An 18945-nucleotide genomic window follows, 5' to 3' on the forward strand; every position below is an offset into this window, starting at 1 on the left:
GACACTCTCTGTTTGCACAATATTGTTGGTTAAGGATGCCAAAGTGATCTGTAGGATGCTACTTAGATCCTTTCTGTTGGACCCCAAATAGTAGAAAAAGAGAAATGGAACAACAGTATGGGTCTGAAGCACATTTTCACTGTAGAAAGGGAGAATATTTAAAAAAATCATACGTGAGTAACAGAACAATACTATCTCACATGTCAAATTTAAAGAAACTCCTGATTGAGATGCTGACTTTAATACTTTGGGAACATACCAGTTCCTTTCTTTCATGCAGTTCAACAGTGAGAAGTCTTGGCAGAAAGCTTTTGATAGTTGGTAGCTTCCCTTCTGCTTGGAGTCTCTCTCTCCTTGATTCATCATTGGGGGTTTTAGGATAGCTCTGAAAAGGTGCAGAGTCCATGGGAAATACCATGAGATAACCTGTGAGGCCAGAGGTGGGTTGGCCAGTGGTGAGTTCAACAATTCTTCCATCAGTCGCTGAGCTCTGACATGCTGGGAGAGGGCAGGGGAAGACTCCATTATTGGCCCCCCCCCCCCACATCCTCATCTCCCTGGTCGGGGAGATCCAGGTTGCCTGGGAGATCCTCATCCCGGATGACACAGAGCGTGTTAGGAGCCAGATGTGTGCCACCGTCATCAGTTGTTCAGCTGACAGTGGAGGGGTCAGACCGCAGCTTGTCTCTGGAGCCTCCGTGGGGCCTTGATGAAGGCAGGAGGATTTCCGCTCCCCATGGTTGCTATTGGTTTAGAGAGGCAGAGTTGAGGTGCTAAGGATGTATGGTTTGGATTAAAATTCCAGGTCCACTTCTGAAAGCCGTATGATTTGGGGGTGAGTTGTTCATCCTCTGTTTAATGTGATTTGCTCTTCTCTATCATGGAAATGTTTTTGTGAGGATGCGATGAGGTGCTACATGATACACACTCAGATGTAAGCCTCTGTTGTGATCATTTATATATATGTTATGTGTGTGTGTATTATATATGAGATTGTTAAAATTCAGAAGCCCCAATGCTAAGGCACGTGTTCCTAATGTACTGTGTCATCACTGTGCTGGGTGACAGCTCTGGTGAAACCCTCTTGCAGGGGCCCCTCCTCCAGGAAGGCTGTACCATGCAATTACTTGTCCTACTTTTTCTCTTTTCTCTTGACAGCAGGAGAAATTAGCTGATGATACCATTTCAATTGTCTGTTTCCTTTCTGTAATATTCAGCATAGTTTCCTTCCAAACATTCACACACACACACACACACACACACCCTTCTTGTTTTCCCTTAGAGCGTGGTGGGAGGAGCAACCTCTTTGTCTTCTGTTCTAAATCTGTCCCTGGCAGCCCCAATGCAGGACAGTGCTTCTGTCCCGGGGTCCCGTAGGAAACTTCCCAGTGTCCTCCCCAAATGCAGATCAAGCTGCTATGAAGTTTTCTGAGCTGCATGGCAGCTTTTCAGTTAATAATTTGTCTTGAATTAAAGATGAGATGCTGTAGACTCCTTGACCTCCAACTTGAGTGTGCTGTCATCATTTTATAAGATGTAAGAGGACACTGCCAACTGTGTGTCTATATTTCTTTGTATGCAGGTGTACTTGAACAAGTTCGTGGAAAAATGGAAGTAAAACTTTATTTTGGAGCAAAAAAATTTTGGAACACTGCACAGTCTTCATAATATGTATTTCCATGAATTTTTGAAGTACCCTTGTACTATATTAATTCTTTAGGAAAAAGGTTAGGGTCTTTTAGAAATGTTTTGGTTTTACCGTTTTTCCTTTTTTTAGTAAAATTTTTTAAACTAAAAAAAAGGCAAATAATGCCTGATTGTGGAAAAGGAGAAAATAGAAGTAAGCAGAATAAAAATAACTCATGATTTATCCAAAGTCAACCACTGTTAACACTTGTCATCTTTACTACTAACGTTTTTGAACATTTGAGTTATTTTAATTGTTTCTCACATATATTATTTAGTTTTACACCTTGCTATCAAAACTTAAATTTCCCAATGTCATTGAAAATCTTTGAAATATTCATTTTAATAACTTAGACACATTTCACCTACGTTTTGTACTAAAGTAACGGATGGGCCAGCATTGTGGTGTAGCAGGTTAACCCTCCTCTGTGACACCCGCATCCCATATGGGCACCAGTTCCAGTTCCATCTGCTCCACTTCCAATCCAGTTCTCTGCTAATGTGCCTGGGAAAGCAGTGGAAGATGGTCCAAGTGCTTGGGCCTCTGCACCCACGTGGGAGACCCAGAAGAAGCTCCTGGCTCCTGGCTTCAGCCTGGCCCAGCCCTTGCCGTTTTGGCCATCTGGGGAGTGAACCAGTAAAGGGAAGATCTCTCTGTGTCTGTCCTTCTCTTTCTGTAACTCTGTTTTTCAAATAAATAAATAAATAAAAATCTTTAAAAAATAAGCAAATAAAAATAGAATAGCGTGTAACACATGTTAGAGTATAACAATATGTGTAGGAACTATCGTTAGAAATGCGGTTTGCAAGGCAGCCAAGTAGTGATTGCGACACCACTGGAGATGCCTGGGCTTCAGTCACAGCTCTGCTCCTGATTCCGGCTTCCACGCCATGGAGGCAGCAGGTGATGGCTCAAGTTGTCAGGTCCCTGCCATCCACATGGAAGACCCAGATTGAGGTCCCAGCCCCTCGCTTTGGCCTGGCCCAGCCATGGCTGCCATGGCTGTTGCGGGTGCTTGGGGAGTGAACCAGCAGATGGGAGATTTCTGTCTCTCTCTCTCTCAATAAAAAAAACTAAAAATATGCAGCTATATTATTAACAAATTAAACATTCTTCATTGAGCTCCTTGAAGCCAGCTTTGACCATGCCCATCCCCCCTGTGGCCCTAGAACCTGCTGCCATCCATCTGCATTCCCGGCATGCCACAGGGGGCTGCCTGCCCTGAAAGCTGCTCCCTCCCCAGTCTCCTCAGCCCTTCAGGGTCTTCTCTCCCAGCTCTCCTCCACCACAGCATTTAGAGGAGGCAAACCACTCCTGGCCCTTGAGAGCTGAGCTTCCTTGTTACTCTTTGTCCCCTCATAGCAACCCCGTCACAACTAGGAACCCTCCTGTGTCATGGTTTCCTTTAGTTTGCTAATACTTGCGGTACACTAGAGCTAAGTGACTATGAGTGGGCTCTAACCTTGAGGCCCACACACTGCCGGGATGGTGGGGCAATGGTGTTCCTTCAGCAAGAAGCAACAAGAGCACCAGAGACCTGAATGGCAATCACAGGGCCCTTTAACAGGGAGTGCGGGGGTGGGGAAAAATGCCTGGGACTGCCACCGGCTGCCAGCAGTCAGGTTGTGAGGTCCTTCCTGGGAGGTGTGGTGTGCCACGCCCTCTCAACCTCCTGCCTGGGCAGGGAGACACCCCTCCCACCCGCACCCCCACCCCCACCCCCACCCCCCGGCCAGGTACAGGATCACCCACAGCCATGAGTGCTTTGGGTTTCACAGTTCTATCTCTGATCATCAAGTATCTGGTATAGAGTCAGTAATAAATATGATTGGATCTGTTGTGTCTGCACCAGCAACAGTGGGGGAGACTGTCTTGTCTGCTGGTACTCTGGCAGGATTCAACATTCTCATCTTTTACTTATGAAACTAATGTTGTCCATTTTTATGCCAAACTGAGTGACCATAGTGTTGAACAGAATCACTATCATTCTCAATATGCTAAGATTCTACTCCTTAGAAAAATTAAATTTTTTAATGTTTAAGAATTTGATAAGCAAAAAACTTTGGCATCCTAATTAGTATGACTGGTGTAATGGTTGACTTTTTGTGTAACTTTGATGCTTTGGCCAATGATGAGGTTGAACCTTTAACTATTGTATGTGTTGCACATATTTCTCTATCTGAATCTAGCTTTCAATCTTAGAATCTAGAGTTCAGTCCCTTACTCCCAGAGGTACTGAATTATCTTTTGTAGCTTCAAACATATTTTTCCACTGGCTTCTTCCGGGCTGACCTAGGTATTTTGAATGATGTTGGACATCTTTGGAGTTTCAGAATAGACTCTTTTACATCCTACATAGGTGAAGAAAGAGAGTGGGCCTAGACCATCAAAGAGGCAAATGCTGGAGTCTTGGCGTGCTGAAATGCCTCTTGGTGTCCTGTCTGCCAGGGCCGGACCCCATTCTTCTGGTGCTCCATGTCACATGTCTTCTGTCTGGTCCTTCTGCTTGCACGAAGCCTAATGCAATGACATTGTCCTAAAACATACCAGGGAGGTAGGCAAAATCACCCAGGTAGCTGCTTGTCACATCTTTATAAGTTAGATTGAGGGGTACAACTTTGTGGCCAGCCACAGTGGAGAATACTTATTTAGCCTGAAAATAAAATCCTTCCACATGGGAACAGGCTTCTGTTTATTTATTTTTGAGGTAATGGGTAAGGGAGGAGTACTTGTGTTGTTGTTCTTTTTTTTTTAATAAATGCTGTGTAAAATCAGAATTTAATGATGAGATAGAGTACAAGCAAGTTCACTTTCACTCTTAACAGGCTATGGTCAGTCTTCATAAAACATGGCTCCTACATCTAGACTGTTGAGTTTACTCATGGTTCTTGCGTTCTTTTCCAAGGGAACTAAGATCAGAACAGTCAAATTTAGCAGGAAAATGTTTACAGCTCACAATGTAGAAATTACAGCATCTGAATTAAATGTACTTCTTATCCATCCTGCACCTTCAAGGTCATCTATAACCAAGGTTAACTCAGTTGTGAAAAAATTTTGGTTAAGTCCTGAACATATGTGTTTTTAGTGCATTTACCTTATGTTGCTTCTTTCTCATTAAATGCATGGCTTGAGTGGGAAAGAGATTAATTGACCTGGTGAATTAAAGCTCTCATTTAGAAATATACTTGTTGATGGGAAATGTGATATTTATGGTATATTTTAGGAACTAATTAAGTCATACAACAGTAATAATATTCTATAAAAACTATATCTGTATGTGTATATGTGGATGCATGTATATATACATATATATATTTGTAGAAAACCTTTCATACCAGTAAAATGTGTCATGTACATATATACACACACAGTAAAATACATATACACACATATACACAATGTCTAGAAGAATACAACCCAACGATTTTTATCTCTAGATGGGTAATTTTTAGTGTTCTTATTTGCTGTTGTATTATTTTCTATCTCTGTGATAAACATGTTATTTGTGCCCCATATAAAGTTTAAGAATTTAACCTGTTATTAAAATTCTTTGTCTTTTCTAATTCACTATTTATGTATATTTGTATCCGTAGCCCAAACTCAGCATGGCCAAATGCAGAAGAAATGTGGAAAACTTTTTGGAAGCCTGCCGAAAATTAGGAGTCCCAGAGGTAACATCAAGCTTCATTCCAGTAACTGTGTTGTAGTGAAACGTTGACGTCATACATGTGTTTGAACTGTTGAATGGATATAAAGCATGCTTTTAAGTGTCAACCTCTCTTAAGAAATGCTAATGAATATGTTCATTTAAATTGCTCTATCAGTCAAATTAAAGTAACTCTGCAGAGTATAGTCCATTCTGAGAAAGAAAATATTCTCTTTAAGGTTTTAAAATAAATGAGAAATTCTAAACGTGAAAAAAAAATCAGCTTGATTTCCTATGCAGGGTAGAAATGATGGAGGGTGCAAGTAGGCCTTCTCACAGGTCCAGTAGGGTAGGATTGGGGAGGTGGAGGGTCTCCTGCCAAGCTCTTTGGTAAAGACCTGCAGTCATCTACTCATTGTAGATTTTCATCCCTATAGTTATATTTTTGGTGTGTGTATCAAAACAATCGACATTGAAAATATTAGTTACCACTATTATTTTCATCAATAATAGCGGTGTGTGTGTGTGTTGGTTTATAGTCTATTAACGATTTACATTGACATTTTCTGCATTAGTCTGCTGTAGGCTCAATTGGCAGTTCTCTACCTTTTCCCTGCCCAAGCCCAGGCCCCGCCTAAGCCTCAGGGACAGGGTTGATCCCTGTGCCTCAAAGACTTTGCCATTAGTAGTAGCATAAAAGTATTTCTGAGGTGGACAAGAGCCAATCCACTCGGAATTCACGGGTAGCTGTATAAGTTGAGAAGTGTATCATGTGTGTGATAAACAGAAAGGGATAGAAATTTTATTCTTGTGATCTTCTGTTTTCCTAATGTCCCAAAGATAAAGTAACTGAAATAACCAATCTTGAGATTCTTTTGAGTATGTGACAGAGTTACCCAATGGAAATGGACAAAGGAGCTTTTCCCCTCCCCTCTCTTTCCTCTTTTTCCTTATTCTGTCTTCCCTCTGTTTTTGTTTGGCAGGATTCAGCAGTCAGGAGCTAGTGACTGGTTTCTAATCGGATTTGAGAAAAAGGAGAGCATTATGAAAGAATGTGTAGGTTTGACCTGTCTCAGTGAAAGGAAGCTTACAAGAGTAGTTTTAAAAGACTGCCATTTTTACATGATGCCCTAAATGTCTTTGTGATCAGTTTTGCTTTCAAGAATGTTAATCTGTGTGTCTGTATTGTTTGTGTGCGTATACATTCTCGGCTTTCAATATATGTGAAATACTTAACAAACCTTTTCTAATGGTTTGGTTCTGTCATGGGCTGGTAAGATTTCCCATGTGTGAATCCAAACTCTCAGACCAGGATTCGTGATAAATTATTCGTGTCTGTGCTAGAAAGCACTGATGAGTTATGATCTCACCCTCTGAGATTTTTTTAAACTCATCAATGGTTTTTTTGGCTTACAACGAAACAAAATTAAGTAGAAATGCCCTTAAGCCATTTATTGTGAGTCAAGATTGATAATTATAATTTCCTTTTAAAGTGAGGAAAAGGTAAATTAAATTATCATAAAATTCAGAGCAAAGTCTAGCATAATTTCTGAATTATGCCCCAAGCACGGTGGCCCTAACACTAATATAGGCAACTCACAATTCCCAGGAAGGTTGGAATACAGGGAATGATCTTTGTCCCAGTTAATTATACTTAGAAGTATATAGCTTACAATATTTTTGAAATTGTTTTTAAGGTTTAAAAGTGATTCTCTGGATGCAGTGTGTGTGTGTGTGTGTGTGTGTGTGTACATATATATCCATATAATCCAATGGCACTTTACTGGTGATTAGAGTTACTTTAAGGTCATTGTTACTATAAAAGTCTGTTAGAAGTTGGACTTCCTTAGTAAGAATGTTAAAGGACGTGAGGCATATTCTAGTGGAATATCAGAAATTCCCAATTGGAAAGCAAGCGATCAGTCTTCCTGTGTAGTCAGATAGCACATTTTCCTTTCACAGAATGCATGAGAAAATGTTTTCCTCTAGGAATATAACACAGAGTTGTTGGGGAGTCACAAGTAAGGGGTCACAAGGCTTCCTCCCCCTTAGGTCTTTATACTTCTTTCACTTTGTGGGAGGGTTGATGTTTGAAGACAGTCTGGCACAATAAGACTGGCGCTTGATACTAAAAAGGTAATTGTATCACAAGACCCCTTGCAGAAATTCTCCATCTATAAGGAGGCATTTTGAAAGACAGATACCTAACAAAAATAGTTCTATAATGTTACATTTTCCTATTGCAACAAACTTAATATTTGGGTACCAAGATAGTTATTGATTTCTCATTAATCAGCATAGTCAATTCCCTCTTACTTGCAAGGTTTTTCTATTTTCTTCACCATGAATATCATATCTACATGTGACTCAAGCTGCAGAGACCTTGAGTTCTACATTTTGTAAGCTAAGTATCTTACTGACTAGGATAAATCATCCTATACAGGCTGCAAAGTCACAGCTGCACTCTCAGCTTGAGGTTTTGTCCTTCTTGATAGAATCACAATTTGAGGCCGGCGCTGCGGCTCACTAGGCTAATCCTCTGCCTGTGGCACCGGCACACCAGGTTCTAGTCCCGGTCAGGGCGCCAGTTCTGTCCCAGTTGCCCCTCTTTCAGTCCAGCTCTCTGCTGTGGCCCGGGAGTGCAGTGGAGGATGGCCCAAGTGCTTGGTCCCTGCACCCCAAGGGAGACCAGGAGAAGTACCTGGCTCCTGGCTTCGGATCAGCGCAGCGCGCCTGCCGTAGCGGCCATTTTGGGGGTGAATCAATGGAAGGAAGACCTTTCTCTCTGTCTCTCTATCACTGTCTAACTCTGACCAAAAAAAAAAAAAAAAAAAAAAAAATCACAATTTGAAACTACAAAGTCAGAGTCAGCACAATTGTGTAATTGTATCAGGTTCATATGAATGGAATACAGCAGGTGAGCAGATTTCGCTATATTACTGCACATAGGATGTGATGAAGGCAATTTTAAAACTGATTGTTATGGTTTATTATATTTTCTTTAAACGTCTCCCTGAATGCAACCTCAGGGTTGATCATGGTTCATGAACATTTATGTGTGCTTCCGAAGCTGGACCCGTGGCACCGGCTTGTCATTTGTTTGGTGGTCAGGAAATGTGTGTGTGCAGGATGCGCCAGGGCCTCACCTCCAGTCACTGAATCAATAGTAGCGGTTAGAGGGCGAGCCTGCCTCAGCGCAGAAGATGGTTCTGGTGTCGCTGGTGTATACATGGGGCTTCATCAGACTGGCTCCACTCAGAATCGCAGGACGGGTGAGGCGCTGTCCTGTGTCCCTTGTGGTGTTGAGGCTGGTTGGTCGGATTCTGCTGCTGTTTTGACCTCTCTGTCAACGTGTCTTGAAGACAGGCCTGGGTGGGATTCCAGACCTTCCAGGACGTAGTCTTTGTACCACACAAGAATCCGGCTCTAGTAAGCCTTGGGCTCATAGGGCTATGTATTGGTATATTGAGGTGTCTTTTGCCATTTCTGAGTCAATCTGGCCACCCCTGGCCTCCAGCCTCCAGATTGAAGATTTGGAGTTGGCTGTTGAGGGTTTCCAAATCCATCCAAATTTAGAAGCATTTTAGGGCTCTCAGCATCCTCTCAGGTCAAGAGAAATCTCCAATTTGTGAAGCATCTGAAGTATTTTTAAAATGGGTATTAATTTGGTTCACCAGGGAATTTTTCCTACTCAGTCTTAGATATGAAGCCTTGGGTCAGACTGATGTGATGTAGCAGACTCGCCCTCTCTAGGTGGGCAAGGGACTTCGAATGGAAATGCACTTTGTTACTTGACTGCCCAGCCTTGGTCTCCATCACTGTCTCCAGAGAGAAGATGGGGAAGAGGATTCAGTGGTACTGTGGAGCCCTTGACAGCCGTGGCCCCTTCCTGCCAGTCTGGGGCTCCTAGGCATCCCGTCAAGTCTGTAGGCCGCAGAAGGTTCTCATTACGTGTCCATGTGGACAGGTCGCTCTGTTCCTCAGCTCCTGCACCAGTGGAGTTACAGCTTTGTCTTCTTTTCAGTACCTTTCATAGTTGCATTTTTACAGTTCTACAAGAGGATTTTATATTTGAAAGTAATTTATTTATTTGAGAGGCAGAGACACAGAGTCGGCGCTTATTGGCTGATTCAGTCCCCAGTTGTCTGCAGCAGTTGGGGTTTGGGCCACACAGAAGCTGGGAACTCAGTCCAGGTCACCCACGTGGGTGGGGCACTGAGTTCAGTGAACCTCACCTGCTGCCTCCCAGGGTCTGAAATGCAGGAAACTGACATCAGGAGCAGGGCCAGGACTCAGACCCAAACACTCAGATGTGAGATGCAGGCGTCCTACCGGGGGTCTGACTCTGGGTCAAACTCTTGGACTTATTCCTGTTGTGAAGATTTAGGAACTTATTGATAGGTAAATGATTGGAAATTTTGTTGTTGAAAGACAGTCTATAAATTGAAGCCACTTTTTTTTTTTGTTTTAATCTTGAGAATTGGAGAAAAGAGTTAGTTATCCTCTTTGAGCCCTAGGCCTCTTTTTCTCTCTCAAATCAATGAGTTTGGTATCAATTTAACTCAATAACTCACACTTTGGGGAGAAAATGAGACTCCTATGCAAGATTAATTTTAATTTTCCTTCATTGTGGTTTATTCTAAGGTTAATCAGAGATGCCAACTGACGTGTTTGTTATTTTTATTATTAACGTTAATGTTTATACTCATAATTTATTAAGAGAGCTAATCTCTCACTTGTAAAATCAGTTCCTTCTTTTGTAGATAGCATGTGTTTAATGTCATGTAAATATCCCTTTCCAGGGTCATGCCCCTTGGTCACCTCTGCTCCATGGCCTGATGGCCTTTCATATGCACATGTTTGAGAATAAATCATTTTAGAAGCAGCACCATCAAAAAGTTGCAGCCATCTGGGGAGTGAACCAATAATAGAAGAGCGCTCACTCTCTCTCTGTCTTTCCCCCTCTCTGTGTAACTCTGCCTTTCAAAGTAAAGTGTTTAATTAAATATATTCCAAATTTCTAAATGAAACTTACAGTCACCTCTCAGAATTTGACTCTCAGAACTTCCATAAAAAGCAGACTTGTTGCTGGGTCTGTCTCCATTTCTCTTTGTGCTCCTAGTGTTAGGCATCTGTAGCAGGAGCCTGAGGCCCACACTTGGTTTGCTGTGAGGACTGGTGTGTGTTTACCCGGATGGGAATGATCATCACATTTGCCTCTGGGGTCTTGGAGGGAATTAACTGTGGTTTTCAAATGCATTCCAGCAATTGCAAGTGCTCTGTAAACATACGGGGAAATTTTGCTGTCTTATGTTTCCTTCTTTTTTTAGTAGTTTCCAATTTTAAATTTTCAGGAAGAAATAAAGTGTGATTTCTAAGTCCCTCTATTTAGACTGCTTTGGAAAGCACAGGTCAGAAGGTCCCCAGTTCTCTTGGGAGTTGCAGCTGTGCCTAGCGTGGTAGCCTCATCACAAGGACTGGATCTGACTGCCTGTGGGCTTGTGACGTGGGCTGGAATCAGGCACAGTTCTGCACAGTTCTCAGACGGCCACAGCAGCCCACGCCCCACGCATTAATTATGAGCATTAATTATGGCGGTTCAGATTATTGCCTGCCAGTCTTAGGCCCATTCCTTCTTCTTTAGAGATGAAGATTTAGATTGTTTGTTTGTTTGTTTGTTTAAGACCCAAGCGCAGTGTTTACAGCAACTTCTTGGAATTCTGCAAACATACCTTACTTTAATTTTATTTTTAACTTATTTTAATTAATTTATTTGAGAAGGGACCGAGAACACAAAACAGCACTTCCTGTTTGCTGGTTCACTTCCCAGATGCCTGAAATGACCAGGACTGGGCCCAGGCCAAAGCTGGAAGCCAGGAACACAATCTAGGTCTCCCACATGGGTGGCAGGACCCCAATTTGCTGAGCTGTCACTGCCGCCTCCAAAGGAACACAGTAGCAGGAAACTTGAGGCAGCAGCCAGAGGCGAGTGTTCAACTCATGCACTCCATATGGGATGCAGGTGTCTTACCCACAAGACACACGCCTGCCCCCATGAGTCAGTTTAAACCTATACCACGTGACTCTAGGCCTCACCCGATTAAGGCCCGAATCTGGACATTGTGCAGTTGAGTCCTGATGGGAGAATGGTGTGTGTTGCCTGCCTACTGAGTCCACTGAAACTGCACAGACACTCCCACTCCAGTCCCCAGGCTGTGTTTCAGGGGAGCAGTCCAGCCTGTTTCCACAGGCTTCGGGGAAGTGTGGTGAAATGCTGGCTACAGACGGAAGGGTGTGCTTGTAATCTGGAAACACCACTTGTGTGACAATCCCCATTCGCATCCAAGTAGTTCTTAGGTCTACTTTGCTCAGAGTTCACTGGCAAAAACAACATTGCAATAGAAACTGCTCATTGCAATAGGAACTTCTTTTCTGAGATGTTTCCCTACCTGCTAATCCTTAACCAGCACCTGTCTCCCAGGGAAATCCAATCTGTGTGTAGCTGATTTATTTCTTAAGACACTCAACAGTCATAGCTCCAAATCCACTGAGAAAAGATGCAAATCTGGACAGCTACAGCACGGCTCATTAATTAATCTTTAAAAATCTCTTATGGACATCCCTACCTTCATGAATGAAATCATTAGGATGTTATTAATCTTATTCAAACCACCCAGTGTTGTCCAATTCCTCCTTACTAAAGGACATCAAGCTAACTTCACTGGGCACAAGACAAAAGCTCGGCTTTAGAATCACCTTTCGGTCGCTCTGTGGTTTGTGTCTCCTCAGTGATGAGGCTAAACTAAAGGATTCTGTTGTAGCAAAGTATGAAAAAATATATTTTACCTCTATATATTTTTTAAATGCTTTGCCTAATTAGAGATAAAGCTGTGTTCGTGAAATATATCACAAATATTTTCAAGTCTTGTTGAATTTGGAAGCAAACTTAACTGCCTACCAGTTATAATTGCTGTTAATTTTCAGTGTGGTCATTTCTGGTTCAGACATTCGGTATCTCAGAAAACTGCTTCCTGGCAGCAGTAAGCTGTTGAAGAACAACTCATCTGATTTTTGCATCTTGTTGATAAAGTAGATACTCCACCTCCTCCTATGGTGACTAACAAGGAGACCAGACACGGAAGTCCCCCACTATCTTCTTAAGTGGTGAAGGAATCCATTGGCTAACCCTGTGTGGGGATGGCCTTGTATTTTAATTGCACATCCAAGAGCCTCTGCTGGACTTTCGGTTTATGTGTATTTTTCAAAATATGAAATCAAATGTATTTTTGGAACATAATTAGTACTCATGTTCCCCAGAGTTTGTTGACAATTCCAAATTGAAAATTAATTAGATGTATGTGTCAGCTTTCAAAGAGAAATACTTTATATTGATTCTATATATACCATGGTAAAACATGTACCAAAAAGAGGAGAAGTAAGGATTAATCTTTATATTTTCCCCCTTAAGGTCAAGTCATAAATGTTTTAAGTGAAAAAGCTCTTATTTTTATGGTTAGCACATAATACCACTTGAAAGGAAAACTGTTTGAATGCCGGAATGCGTATAAAATGTAGAATATGCCATTCCTCAATACTGAGATTCTGGGGGAAGGATTTCTTTGACCTGTTGGCCTAAAACACCTCGGGCATTCTACTTTGCTTTTGTAATGGGTTTGAAATCTTTGATGGTGGAAAGGGTTTTACCTGCTTGAAATAAAGGGTTCCTCCTGCTATGTGCTAGTAACCAAAAATGTGTGCTTCTTTGCACTGTTCTTCCGTGTATTTTTAATTGTATGCACTGTCTCTTTCTGTTCTAACGGCTGCCCTCGGAATAGGCTGACCTCTGCTCTCCGGGTGACATCCTGCAGTTGGATTTTCGTCACATTCGAAAGACTGTTGACACTCTGCTGGCACTCGGGGAGAAACCCCCACAATCAACTTCTGCCCTCCGCACCAGGGACCTTATAGGCTTCTGTCTTGTCCATCTTCTCTTTATAGTGCTGGTCTATATCACTTACCGCTGGAATGCTCTGTCCGCCTAACGTCTGCATGCGCATCCCAACGCTCTGCTCTGGCACCCTGGCCCCGGCCCAGGGTCCTTCCTCCATTTGAGCCTTTTGCCTTGCAAAGTCCATTCCTGCCATCTCTGCCGGACGTTTACAGATCCGATTTCCTAGAAGCACAAACCCTGTAGACTGCAGTTCTCATTCAATACTTTCTCTCCTTTACTGAAAAGCAACGGTGACAGCAAAGTGCCCCCACCTTGCTGGGGCCCCCTGCCTGACATGGTGCCAGCAGCAGTGTCCCCCAGGCCCCCCGCTCTCTCCCAGGGAGCTGCTGCTGCCTGCAGTTGAGGGTGGGGGGCTCCAGGTCTGGGACAGACAGGATTTCGCATGGGGTAGTCTGTCCTTGCTGTCGGGATTTGACTCCAATCCTAATGCAGCACCGGGCTGTAGTGGGGCCACTGGGCACAGGAGACAGAAAATCCATATTTTAGCCCAATTTGGTCTGTAGACTCCTTTAATAATGCCGCTGTTGACCAAGTTGAAAACTGCTACTTTAGAAGGACTGCGTTGCTAGCTTTAGTTGGATTCCCCACGGCGTCCTGTAAAGGCGACCCCGAGGGGCACCTGGAAAGGTCGCCGCCCACTTCAGCCGGTGCGGGAGGGGCTCTTCAGGGAAGGAGGCGCCGCTGCTGCTGCTAGAGCGCCACCTGGAGGATTGATTTACGCACAACTTTTTCATGACATTTTGCTACTCAATCCTTGTTAGACCTACTGTGCGGCTTCCCGGAAGGGATTTCTATTTTTGAAGAATGTAATGAATTATTTTGCTTTTTTGCTACATCGCATAATAACTGCAAGTCCAGAATGTGATGGATTTGACTGCATTCATTTTATATATATAATATAATTATATATATATATATATAAAAGCCATGAGTCATGCAACATTCCTGGTCCTGGGGCTTGGGTCACGGTCAGGAGCCAATAATAAGATTGGTCTTGCAGTGTCCATTTAACCTGGATCCCAGTGACATTAAGTAACAAACCGCTTTATTTTTAAATCAGCTTAGAGGATTAGATATCAACTATTTGTGTTTTTAGAGCAATGTAATCAGTTTGTAAGTAAAAGGAAAACTATATTAGAGTCTTATCTAGGCCAAGATATTTCTGGATTCCTGGATGGCCCTCTCCAAGGTCAAGCCAGTCTCTTCTATGCTTTATTTTACATCCTGTTTGCCAAATGCTGTTTCTTAGGCTGGGATATGATGAAGTTAACTTCCTTAAGATAAATGTCTTAGTTTAATGAGATGACAGCAGTCCTCATACATGGCTACTACAAAGATAATCTTATTTTTCTCAATAATTTCATTAACGCAAGGGATGGGAAATATGGAAAGCCCAGTAGTTAGAAGAATATATTTATGAAGAGTCCTTGCTGCTAAATCAGATCAGATTTTTCTAACTGAAAACTGTCTTTTCCATGATACTACCTTGAATTATCTGAGCTTTTTCCTCCTGGCTTTGTGTTGATTGGTAAAATACAGGGTATGTGGAAGTTATTTAACCTCAATTGTGTATGAATAACCCACAGATGTACTGAATTGCGTTTGGTGCTATCTTGTACTCTTGTAACACAATAAAATCCCTTTGCACAACGATGAATGAGCGCCCTGAGCCATAAGTTGCTTAATAAACATCATTTGGGTGATTATTCCAAGTCCTTGTGAACCCATGGACATGTCTGTGCACACACACCCAGCGTGGCTCTCAGCATCTCCGCCCCGCTCTGCAGCGCCTTGAGGCTTCTGTTTGAATGGTCACCAGTGTTGATCGGCTTCCCCCTTTACTGGGGAGAGGGGGGAGGGGAAAAGAGAAAACTTACAGGATTGCCATTTGAAGGAAAATACTACCAGTAAGAACTGAGTGGAACAATCAGGTAAAATCTCAGGATGGAGGGCCGGCGCCGTGGCTCAATAGGCTAATCCTCCACCTTGCGGCGCCGGCACACTAGGTTCTAGTCCCGGTCGGGGCGCCGGATTCTGTCCTGGTTGCCCCTCTTCCAGGCCAGCTCTCTGCTATGGCCAGGGAGTGCAGTGGAGGATGGCCCAGGTGCTTGGGCCCTGCACCCCATGGGAGACCAGGAAAAGCACCTGGATCCTGGCTCCTGCCATCGGATCAGCGCGGTGCGCCGGCTGCAGCGGCGGCCATTGGAGGGTGAACCAACAGCAAAGGAAGACCTTTCTCTCTCTGTCTCTCTCTCTCACTGTCCACTCTGCCTGTCAAAAAAAAAAAAAAATCTCAGGATGTAATGGATAGAGTTCTCTAGCTGTTTTAATATTTCAATTCATCCAAATTTAATATTCAATTCATCCAAAGTATGCTTTTGGATATGCTTACATTTTTATGTCATTAATCCATTTGTCCCCTAATGTGCTACACTTTGTGGGATTTATTGAGTGAAACTTTTTGATTCAGAAATTCAGTGTCTTGCAGAACACAATTAATTTAGTCCTTTGGGCAAAACTGTGAATGAACTTCCTTGTCCATTGCCACTGTTAATTTCTATTCAGAATTATTGGACCTCTCTGTGGCTCTTCTCCAAGGTACCCACGCACAAGATAGCAACTGCTGTGCCAGCCTGACACGTGCCTGCCCTTGCGGCTTTCCTGAGGACACCTGTGGTCGGGGAGGTGATCGGGGATCCAGTTTGTGTGGCTTATTGTGCATACTGAGTCTCCTCTTCCTAGAAAAGGTCACTTCCTTCCAACGCCTGATAAAGAGAACCAAGTGTGCATTTATAGTCTCCTTTAGAAAGTGCCATTTGCGGTTTTTCTCCAGTTACCCCAATTAGTGGCAACTCTCAGTGTCAAGATTTCCAGAATTTGTGACAACTAATTAATTTCTAATAGTGCTTTCGAGTTAGGGCTGTCTGATGGGTATGCACTTCCTTCTCCTTGTCCTTAAGAGAGACGCTTAGGAAACGGGGCTGTGGGAAGGGGCTCTGCAGAAACCCCAGAGCAGGCACATCGTCAACGGCAGTAGGTAAATAAAGGCACTGGATTCCCCAGTGCTGTTTGTTTCTGAGAAAGTAAATTTAGTATGTGATGGCTTCGGTTGTCTCAGCAATCACATCAGTCTCAGAAGGAGTCCCGTGGGCAAAGGGACTTTGAGCTAAGCAGAAGGTAGGGATGAGCCATTGAAATTTCAGGAGGCTGAAGGTGGTTTAGGATTAGAGGCAAACTATTTTAATATGATTTTGTTTCAGAATATTTAGTTTTTAAAATTAGGCTTCAGATTTCAAAATCAGTTCTCAATTTAAAAAGAATCCATGTTTCATGTAGAATGTGCAGTAGTTTTTTCCTTCTATCAAGGTCCTGTACTTTGACTTCTTACTGTAGATTTGTTGGTTCTTGTGTTCATTCTTTCATTCATTCCTCAGATATTGAATGGGCCCTCTTTTTTATTTTTAATGTGTTTATTTACTTGAAAAGTAGAGTTACAGAGAGAGAAAGAGAGAGAGAGAGAGAGAGAGAGATTCCATCTGCTGGTTCACTCCCCAGATGCTGCAGTTGTCAGGGCTGGGCCAGGAGCCTGGAACTCCATATGGGTCTCTAACATGGGTAACAAGGGCCCAAGCGCTTGGGCTGTCTTCCACCACTTTCCCAGGTACATTAGCAGGGATCTGGATCGTAAGTGGAGCAACCAGGACTCAGCAGCTTAACCCACTGCACCACAACACCAACCCCTGAATGGGCCCCGTAGAAGACCTTAGTGATTAAAAAGTGATCATGATCCATGACCCCAACCTCATAAAGCTTACAGTCTATGCTATGGGTCAGAAAGCTTTTGCTATCGAGGCCTAGATAGTAAATATTTTACTTTGAGGGCCATACAGTCTCTGTTGAACTACTTAACTCTGCCTTTGTAGCCTAATGCAGACATAGACGACACAACATGAACCTTTATTTTCAAAACAGGCAGTGCTTTCGGTTAGAAGGGTTTAGTTTGCAGACCCTTGATATAGTGAATCCTTCAGTAAAGAAACGGGAATTCAGCTGATGAGAACCCAAGATAAATCAGGTAGAGGGTTCTGTGAAATGCGTGGAAGGAGCACTGGACCGTGATGGGGCCTGGGGAACCAGGAAGGCTTCCTGGGATGGTGACATTGCCACTAAGGCTTAGATGGGATGGTGCAGTAGCCACGTGAAGAGGGAGATGAGTGAGGGGGCAATGTGGGGTAGAGGGAGCGTGCACAAGGTGTTTTATGGAAATGAGGGACTAGACGGTAGAAAGGCTGCAAAGCAGAGAATCAGGAGTGACAAGAAGCCCTCTCAGTGGCCAGAGGTTGACATTTTCTCTATCTAGCATAGGAAGAAACCAAGGTCGCTGGGTGAAAGAGCTGGAATGTTAAAATAATACACAGTCAGCTCTGTTTTCTACTTTTAAAGATCTATTTATTTATAGGAAAGGCAGGGTAACAGAGAGAGAAATAGAGGGAGAGACAGAAAGAGAGATCTTCCTTTCATTGGTTCACTTCCCAAATGGCCACAGCGGCCACACCGAAGCCAGGGGCTTCTTCTGGGTCTCCCACATAGGTGCAGGGGCCCGAGTACTTGGGCCATCTTCCACCACTTTCCCAGGCACATTAGCAGGGAGTGGGATCAGAAGTGGCGCAGCTGGGACTTGAACCTGTGCTCATGTGAGATCCCAGCACCGAAGACGATGGCTTTACCCACTATGCCACAGCGCCGGCTCCCAACAGTTTTGTTTTAAGGCTTAAGTTAGCTCTAGGTCTTGATATTGAAGAAACAATTTGAACAGAATATGCTGGTGTGAGTGATTTCATTTTAGTCTAGTGGCTGAACTAAGAGTACGTGTGTGGCTCTTTAAGAGCATAAGAAACTTAGGGAAGGGGGGAGCCAGGCAATGACAGCAATTCAGTCACCTGCTGTGGGGTCCTTTCTGCTGGGAGGGGATATGTATCATTCACTACAAAAAGAAGCCAAACTATCTGAGTGGCAAAGCTAATACCACTCACTGAGTTGAGGGTTCTCTAGTCCCCGTGACATTGAAATTGTTGGGACTTGCCATCAAAGAACTCCAGGGGCCCATGGAACCTTTCTTGGATCAGACTAGTGTGCTCACTGACTGATTCAGGACCTTATAATATCCTAGAAAGAGCCCCAACTCCACGATCAGACCCAGGTGGAGGATTTCCCAGCTGGGTGACGTTCGCAAAGTTACCTGAACTCTGTTTTGCCTCTGCAAAATGGAGATATTCGTGCTTACCTGGCAGGATTGTCGTGAAGAAATATACCCAGTGCAAACCTGTAACGTTGGTGCCAGGCATGGAGGAAGTGCCTGAGAATTCTCTCAAAGTTGTTTAGCTTTTGGTTTCTGTGGCTTGCCTGCCTTTTCCAGGCTTGTTTGCTGTGGCTCAGAAGTGGAGTAAATGCCACTAATCAACTCCACCATCCGAGAAGTAACAGATGCATGTTTTTTCCCAGCAGGGGTCAGAAACATTATTTTTATGCAGGATGCTACTTCGTGTCTCCATTATGCAGAAGCAGCAGCCCACGGGTATAGGGAATCACATTCTCAACCCA

The 18945-nt window shown here is 43.4% G+C and overlaps 1 protein-coding gene across 9 annotated transcripts in view; it reads left to right on the forward strand.

The window, feature by feature from the left end:
* LRCH1 (leucine rich repeats and calponin homology domain containing 1) overlaps positions 1–18945 on the forward strand; it is a 212435-nt gene that overhangs the window by 186774 nt on the left and 6716 nt on the right. For 6 of the 9 annotated variants that reach the window (XM_070048799.2, XM_070048800.2, XM_089304121.1 and 3 more), the window contains 2 exons: positions 5281–5358; positions 13169–18848. In XM_070048799.2, coding sequence (XP_069904900.1) covers positions 5281–5358; positions 13169–13375 — 285 coding nt within the window. In that variant the 3' untranslated portion in view covers positions 13376–18848. Of the gene's footprint in view, positions 1–5280; positions 5359–13168; positions 18849–18945 lie in introns of those variants that run through there. The other 3 variants (XR_016213262.1, XM_051832281.3, XM_051832282.3) reach the window with 1 other exon arrangement.

This window comes from Oryctolagus cuniculus, chromosome 9, assembly GCF_051225735.1.
Source record: "Oryctolagus cuniculus isolate XC-2025 breed Fujian yellow rabbit chromosome 9, ASM5122573v1, whole genome shotgun sequence".
Classification (NCBI taxonomy): domain Eukaryota; kingdom Metazoa; phylum Chordata; class Mammalia; order Lagomorpha; family Leporidae; genus Oryctolagus; species Oryctolagus cuniculus.